The following is a 7,800-nucleotide window of genomic DNA, read 5'->3' as shown; positions in this document are numbered from 1 at the left end:
ACCATCTGGCAATCCTCCCTGTATCCCATCCCACATAACCCAAACACTCTGCCCCCTACTGTACCCCAATCACTTTCCCAGACTCTGCACCCCTGGCCAAGATCACAACCTCCTCTCAGACCTTGCACCTCAATCCCTTACCTCTGGTCACAACCCAGATCCCTGCACCTCCCCCCCTGCACTTCTGCCCCAGGTTACAACCCTCCTCCGAGACCCTGCATTTCTTCCTGCTCGCCTCCAGATCAGAATCCTCTCCTACACCCGAACCCCACCCGTCACAACTCCATCCTTCAACCAAACTCCCCCCTAGGTCCCATACCCCTCCTGCAGCCCAAGCTGTCTTCTCAAACTAACCTCCATCCTGGTCTCTGCACCTGCTCCACTAATATCATAGAAGAGTGCAGCCCTTGACCACTTCCCAAGTTCTTAAAGTGGCCCCACGCAAAAAAACTGCCCACCCCACCCTACAGATTTCTCCCACAACCTTTCAAACGGTGTTTTCATGCAAGCTGCTTTTCACAACTCTGCTCTTGCACTGGGCTCAGGACCAGATTGCCTCAGCCCACAGAAGAGCATGCGAGAAAGGTTCTGCTATCTGCTCCCCGGTTCTGTCCCTGGATGCCATCTCCAGCCCCCCTTCAAATCCCTTCACTGGGTCCACCTTCACCATCAGGTTTCCCTCCCGGAAAGGCTGGTGGGAATGGCCAGCCACATGCACATTGGCTCCCTGGATCACAATCCTCTGCCCCACCCTCTCCCAGGAAAGGCAAAGGCACAAAGAAAAGCCTGGTCGAGGAGGAGCTCAAGAATGGCAACACAGACACGTCTGCTGGTGTGAGGCTGCTCTGAAAGAGCTCCTGGATTCAGAGCTGAGCATAAGCAATGCATCTGAGCCACCACAGCCGCGCAGCCTAAGCCAAGGAAACTCAGAAACATATTTTAGTTCTTCTTGTGCTTTCTTTATTGCCATAAAAATAGGATCTCACCTTCCCATGAGTTTACGCCCTCCACTTGCCTCTGCCCCTCAAAGCATCTCTCAGGTGTTGCAGTGCCAAAACCAGCAGGGACAGATGTCCCAGCGCAAACCAAATCACACTTCAGACACCCACAGTTCAAACTAAATTGGGCGAATGCCTCCAAGTTCAGTTCCACATTTAGCCTAACGCAGATGCACCAGCACCAGGAAAAGCCTCCACCACGACATTCTGCACCTCCTCTGTTGGAAACATTTTCAGCCTGACTTTTAGATCCTAGCAATACAAGTACGGATCAGACCTTTCAGAAAGGTCAGCCAGGACTACAACTGTAGATGAAGACTAGAGAAAGAAGACCAGCTGAATTCCCATAGAACAGAGGTCAGGGATATACCGCTGGAAACAAATACTGGAGACATATGCTACAGTCTGTAAGCAGGACTCTGTCTGCCAGGAAACAGCTCTCAGCTTCTACAGGCTACAGCAACAGCCTCGGCTACTTATCCAGTCCAAAGCATCCATATTCTATGATTTCATCGTGGAGAAGCCAAGGACTCAGAAAGCTGACGCTGACTCTGGAAATGAGTGTAGACTCAGAACTCCACTTAAAGAAAGGCTTCTGGAGAGATCTGGGGAGCACATTTTCTTTACCCAGTTGGTGACATACTGCCTGCCGTGGAGCATGGAGAATTCCCTTCTGCATAACAGCTAGTTAACTCGGAGTGGCTTAGCATACACTGGCTCAAGGATGTGGTGAACCAGAACCAGGAACAGGCTTCCTAGAAACGTCACACTGAGAAGCGAGACCAGGACAAAGCGGCCAATGAAGAAGGTGTCCACAATCTGAGGAGAACAGAAAGGCCAACAGTTACATGACAGCATTTCCTTCTGTATCACAGCTAACAAAAGCCCCGCTGCAGGTACCATGGCGATTTGTCCACAGTTTGCTGTAAAAGAGGAAGTGTCCTCTGTGGCAAGGCAACAGAAAATAGGTCTGAACAGAACTTTTGACCTTTAGAAAAGGAAAACCAGCCAAGGTAAGGATGGCAGCTCCATGCAGGCATGCAGCAAGGGGGCTACATCCCTGCCCAAATGTGCCACCTCTCAACAGGATTTCTCCGATTAACACAGGCTGCTTGGCATAACCCACGGGCAGGGGGTCACTGCTGAGTAACAAAGAGAATGTCTTGTCCCTCTGGAGCTGTGCGCGCCAACTCTAAAGCAGCCTCAGGCAGCATGAAATGAAAATGCTGTTCTGCTGAATACAAAATCACAGTTTGACCAACAGAGCTGCTATCCTCTTAAGTATAACAGGTTCACGAGTTGTGTTCATGGTGGGACTCTCACTGAATTTCTCTGTTGGTTCTGATTCCTGGGCAGTGATTCTAATGCTAATCCTTGCAAGTGGGTTTATGGAATAGACTCTTATCCCCTTTCTGTCTCATCTTAGATCCCAGGGGAGAGTTAAGCTGAGTCATGAAGCAGCAAGATGTGCACTGTTTAGGTGATAGAAATGGAGCCGTGTTAGTCTGGCCCACGAAAGCTCATCATCTAATAAACCATCTTGTTAGTCTTTAAAGTGCTACATAGTCCTGTATTTTGTTTAGGTGAGTGAGATTAAAAAAGCATTTAATCACTGACTGGAGCCCAGTTCTGCATTCCTTGCACACAAATTCTGACAGAATTCAGAGGGAATCTTAGGTGAACCGGGAGTGCTCAATCTGCCCGATGCAGTTCAAAACAGGCCTGAATCAACCATGCTCAGCTCACTGGAATTCCATGTGGCCACAGACTGACACAAGAGCTGAAATCTTGTCCAGCAATTATATCCTTCAAGTCAAGCAGCTATTCATGACCTCCATGTCACACAGTTGCTTCTCCCAGAAAACCAGTCACTGCTCTTTATATTTATGGGCACTGATATCAATGGGCATCACTGTGCTTACAGAGGACACACAGCAGGAAAAGAAAGTCTGACTAGTGAGTGAAGACATAGACACAAGCTAGACAAAGTGTTAGTGAGAATCACCAACCAGAAACCAGGATTATGAAATCATCCTCTGGGCTTCTGGGATTGCGTATAACAAAGGTGAGCATTATGACACAGTGTTAACACAAGCTTGACCTTGGCTCTGCTACAGAACAAGTCTCTTGAGGGTGACATGTTTGCTCGTTCAACACTTTCACTTTTTAATTAGCCAATTAGCAGGCTTTGAGTGTAAAAAGCCCAGGTCATGTATTATTGATACCATATCTAGCTGGGCTTCTTCAGAGGCCAGGCTTGGAGATCCTGTAAATGAGTATTCTGATTCTGCTGGCCTGTCTGACATGTGCAAGATGTCCTACTTCCATCACGGCCCTTGATCTCAGCTACAAGATTTATGTGGAGCAAAGCAATTTACATGCAGGACACAGAAAAAAAAAACACAAGAATGTCTGGTGTCACGCTACACAACTCAGTATTTAGATGAGTGAACATGCTAATGACTGTGGGACAGAGTAATATGGGTATCTAAAACCCATTTACATACGGGCTGGGAGATATGGAGCAGGAATTCAGGCTGTTTTGTGTTTACCAGTTTGAGCAGGACTCCAAAGAATCCAACAACGGAATTATGGCCAACTGAGACTAAGTCACAGGAAGGAGAAAGAAGAACAATTGGGCTCTGAGCCAGTAGGCAAGTAGAGTTAGGGATAAGTAAGAGACTGAGAAGGGTAGGAGAGGGTCAGGCAGGGGGCTCAACCCAGGATACTTGCCAAATGATTATCTCCCCAAATACAGAATTACACTTTCCCCGCCAGGCAACACAATGACATCATCACGTCATCCGGTACCCGGCCTGGCCAGAGCAGCACCCAGCCTGCCTGCGGTACAGTGTGGTGGGCCCAGCCCGAGCATTCAGGGCAGGGCAGGGCAGGGCAGGGCAGCAGAGGTGGCAGCTGGCTGTCACCCTAACCCTAAGAGGCAAAGCAGCAAGCAGCTGTTGACACTGGGCTGAGCTTCCCATCCCCTGTACCTGAATGCTAGGGACTCCCTGCATACTCTCCCCACTGTTATCCTGCTCTGTCCTGGACACATGGTCAGCCACAGTCCCCCAGTCTCCAACAACCTCATTTCACCCCACCCCATTTGAAAGCCAATGGCGTAGATGGAACAAGGTACAACAGCCAGGTTGGAGAGACTGAAAGGGGAAAAGAATTTACCTTCATTTCTGTAGCTGGTGCTGGGAACTCACTGGCACGAGGGAAAAGTAACAGAACCAATGTAATGATCACAGAAGAGAAGAAAACTAGAATGACAGAGAATCTGGGGAAAGAATCGAACAATCCCACCGTTAGGTCTCCCAGCCACACAGCTCCTTTTATAAAAAAGACATTAACACTACTCACACTCTGACCATATCACAAGCAAACCAGCACCCCCATCACCCGCTTCTCAACCTAACTCCAGCTCATGTAGTTAGTGCAGTCACAGGACTCAATAAAAAAGAGCCATCACACATTCAAAGGAATTCTACTTTACTTAATGGAAAAGGCAAAAGAAAAGTGCCAACATCTGAAATGAAAGGCAGTCATTCCTCCTGAATCACAGGCACACACAAACACATCAAGGAGTCCTGTGGCACCTTAAAGTCTAACAGATTTAATTGTCATAAACATTTGTGGGCAAAAACCCACTTTGTCAAATGCATCTGACTTGATGCATCTTGATGATGAAAGCTGATGCTCAAATAAATCTGTCAGTCTTTAATGTGCGTTGGGCCTGCCTTGTTGTTTTTCCAGATACAGACTAACCCAGCTATCCCTCTGATATTAGTCACACATAGCAAAGAGATTTTCAAAACCACATAGAGAAACTGGTCACCCAATTTATCTCCTCTAGCCCCTTGGTAGTACTGAAAATCTCAGCCTTGCTATGTCAGGTTTGGATTGGATGGGATGTTTTGCTAGGGCCTGGTACTGGGGGTAGTCTCTGTACTGCTTACCCAGAAGAACACTGGGCAATAGTTACATTTGCTTGAATCAACAAGTTTAATTATTTACTCAGTTTTTAGAGGGGCAATCTTGGCTCAGTGAGCAAAGACTTAAAAGACAGATGAGTCTTTTAGTCAATCAGCATGCTGTTCTACAACCACACGTGGGCTTTTAAAATGACAGGCTCACAAAGTGATTTAATTTTGACTGCTGCAACAAAAAGACAAATGGGAAAGACTGAGTCCCGGAAAACTACCTTTAGGAATGAAATATGACAATTCACACCCCCCAAGCTGCCAATAATCCTTCCCACCCTTCTTGGTATGTACAGGTACTCTACAGAGAAAGGACAGATTGTAAATGAGCTGGTTAGTGTTTATGGACTCAATCTAACTCTACTGAAGTTAATGAGAGTCTGCTATTAGAGTAAAATGGAGCCTATTTAGGCTGAGAATGAAAGAAACAAAGTGCCTTTAAATATGAGGACAGTCTACCATTTCACTTCATAACTTTATCCAGAAGGCTATTATCTCCTTACCTTGCAGACCCAGATGTCCTGGATAACAGCACACAGAGCAGCAATGTCAAGACCCAGAGCAGCGCTAAGATAAATACTCCTGGCCCCACCCCAAGCACAGTGCCAGCCATTCTGAAGGAAAGAAAAAATTAGCAAACATGCTACAGCTCAATATAGATTTCTTCTGCAGGTTCCATTTTCCTGCCTTTACAACATGTAACTTCAAAAATAAAAGCGAGTACTTTAAACACTAACCAAGAGGGCAGAGAACACCCTGGGAAACCTCAGGCCAGTAATTTCATGTGGTAATTATTCTTCAGATAATGTTTATGTGATAACTATGGGGCTACGTCTAGACTGGCATGATTTTCCGCAAATGCTTTTAACGGAAAAGTTTTCCGTTAAAAACATTTTCGGAACAGAGTGTCTAGATTGGCACAGACGCTTTTCTGCGAAAGCACTTTTTGCGGGAAAGGGTCCGTGGCCAATCTAGACACACTTTTCCGCAAAAAAGCCCCGATCGCCATTTTTGCAATCGGGGCTTTTTTGTGGAAAACAAATCTCAGCTGTCTACACTGGCCCTTTTGCGCAAAAGTTTTGCACAAAAGGGACTTTTGCACAAATAGGAGCAGCATAGTATTTCCGCAAAAAGCACTGATTTCTTACAGTAGGAAGTCAGTGCTTTTGTGGAAATTCAAGCAGCCAGTGTAGACAGCTGGCAAGTTTTTCTGGAAAAGCTGCTGATTTTCTGGAAAAACTGGCCAGTCTAGACACAGCCTGGAAGTTTAACAATAAAGCGATTTTGGTTTTAGCACAATGTGTTAACTGTGGTCTATTTACCCAAATTCCTACTTCAATTCCACCTTCCTTTGGACTTTTTAATAAATACATTCCTATTTTAAACTGTAATGCAGACTTTTGTACACTATTAAATGCATTCCACCCATGAGGTGGAATGAAGGGATCCTGGCGCAGAGTTTGTGTACCACTTGTTAAATATGTAGAACATTTTGGGAGTCAGCTAGATGAAAAGGTGCTACATAAAATGTTAAATATGACAAATGAACAAATGCTCAGTTCATCAGGCAAATATGCTCTGGGGCTGTGTCTACACTGGCGTGATCTTGCACCAAAGCGGCTGCTCTTGCGCAAAAACTCGCTGCCTGTCTACACTGGCTGTGTGTTCTTGCGCAAGTACACTGACGTTCTAATGTATGAAATCAGGACTTCTTGTGCCAGAACTCTTGACGCTCCTGCTCAGGAATAAGCCCTTTCGCGCAACTGTCCTTGCGCAAGACGCCAGTGTAGACAGGCAACATGAATTGAATTTCTTGCGCGAGAAAGCCCGGTGGTTAAAATGGCCATGGGAGAGTTCTTGCACAAGAGAGCGTCTGCACTGGCAGGGCTGCTCTTGCACAAAGGCACATGCCGGTGTAACGAGGCGGGGGGGCGGGGGGGGGGAGAGAGAGAGAGAGTGTGTGTGTCGCCAGTCCAGACGCGGCCAGTGACAGACCGATGCGGATCTAGCAAGTTCTCTGCTCCAGGTCCGGGGCAGCCCCTCCCCCACAGGTCCAGGGCAGCCCCCCCGCCCGCAGGTCCGGAGCAGCCCCTCCCCCCGCAGGTCCGGGGCAGCCCCTCCCCCACAGGCCCGGCCGTTGCTCCCCACAGAACTGGCGCGGGCGGGCGGCGACAGGCCCCGAACCCGGCCCGGGGCTGCCTCGAGCGGGGCCGGGCCGAGCCGCGGCGGCCGCAGGGGCTGTGGGACCAGGGCTGGGAGGCCCAGCGCGCATGGGCGGGAAGGCTCCGGGGTCGCTCCCGCGGGCCGCCACAAGCCACGGCTCCTACCTGCGGCCGGGCCGCTTACGGGCGGAAACGATAGGTGGGGCCAAAGGGAGCCAATGGCAGAGAAGCTGCTATTCCCGACTTGGGGGTGTTCACCAATCAGCGTCGCCCTTTCATCCGCCTCTTTCTCCGCTAGCCCGCTTCTCGCTGCTGGTTTCCTGGGCAACCATCAGGGCCGGAAGTGCTGAAATTTGCCATCTGGTGATTGGTGAGTGGACCGCCGTTGTTCGCCAATCAATGTGGCCCGCTCCTCTATTCCGCTTCGCGATTGGTTGAAGCTGCCCAGCCCGTTCCGGGGCTGAGCAGCCCTCGGCCCCGTCACGTGACCGGCGGGCGGCGCTCCGGGCCCCGCCCTGTCCCCAGCTCGGCCCCGCCCCGTAGCGCAGCTCGGCCCCGCCCTGTCCCCAGCTCGGCCCCGCCCTGTCCCCAGCTCGGCTCCGCCCCTTGGTGCGCCCGTAGCCCCACCCCTCTCATCCCGCCCGCTGGAGACAA

At 49.3% G+C, this 7,800-nt stretch overlaps 1 protein-coding gene across 2 annotated transcripts; it reads right to left on the bottom strand.

Annotated features, from left to right (window-relative positions):
• Window positions 1-947: 947 nt before the first annotated feature.
• TMEM218 (transmembrane protein 218) lies at window positions 948-7,594 on the bottom strand. Of its 2 annotated transcripts, none has more exons than XM_006122306.5 (4): window positions 7,405-7,594; window positions 5,488-5,598; window positions 4,179-4,281; window positions 948-1,817 (listed from the first exon to the last, which is right to left on the bottom strand). In XM_006122306.5, exons 2-4 carry the CDS (start codon window positions 5,595-5,597, stop codon window positions 1,683-1,685), a joined length of 348 nt encoding a protein of 115 aa, XP_006122368.1. In that variant the 5' UTR covers window position 5,598; window positions 7,405-7,594; the 3' UTR covers window positions 948-1,682. The 2 variants fall into 2 exon arrangements, with proteins under 2 accessions (XP_006122368.1, XP_075765527.1); XM_075909412.2 differs by having other exon boundaries at window positions 7,312-7,466.
• Window positions 7,595-7,800: the final 206 nt, after the last annotated feature.

This window comes from Pelodiscus sinensis, chromosome 25 (assembly GCF_052426305.1).
Source record: "Pelodiscus sinensis isolate ZL-2025 chromosome 25, ASM5242630v1, whole genome shotgun sequence".
In the NCBI taxonomy this organism is placed as follows: Eukaryota; Metazoa; Chordata; order Testudines; family Trionychidae; genus Pelodiscus; species Pelodiscus sinensis.
This window is presented reverse-complemented; position numbering and strand designations above follow the sequence as displayed.

Excerpts from the sequence above, each read along its gene's own strand:
- TMEM218 (XM_006122306.5), bottom strand. The coding sequence starts at position 5,597 with ATGGCTGGCACTGTGCTTGGGGTGGGGCCAGGAGTATTTATCTTAGCG. Across the intron at positions 4,282-5,487 it reads AGGACATCTGGGTCTGCAAG|ATTCTCTGTCATTCTAGTTT; the intron begins GTAAGGAGATAA and ends TTCTTTCCCCAG. Across the intron at positions 1,818-4,178 it reads CACCAGCTACAGAAATGAAG|ATTGTGGACACCTTCTTCAT; the intron begins GTAAATTCTTTT and ends TGTTCTCCTCAG.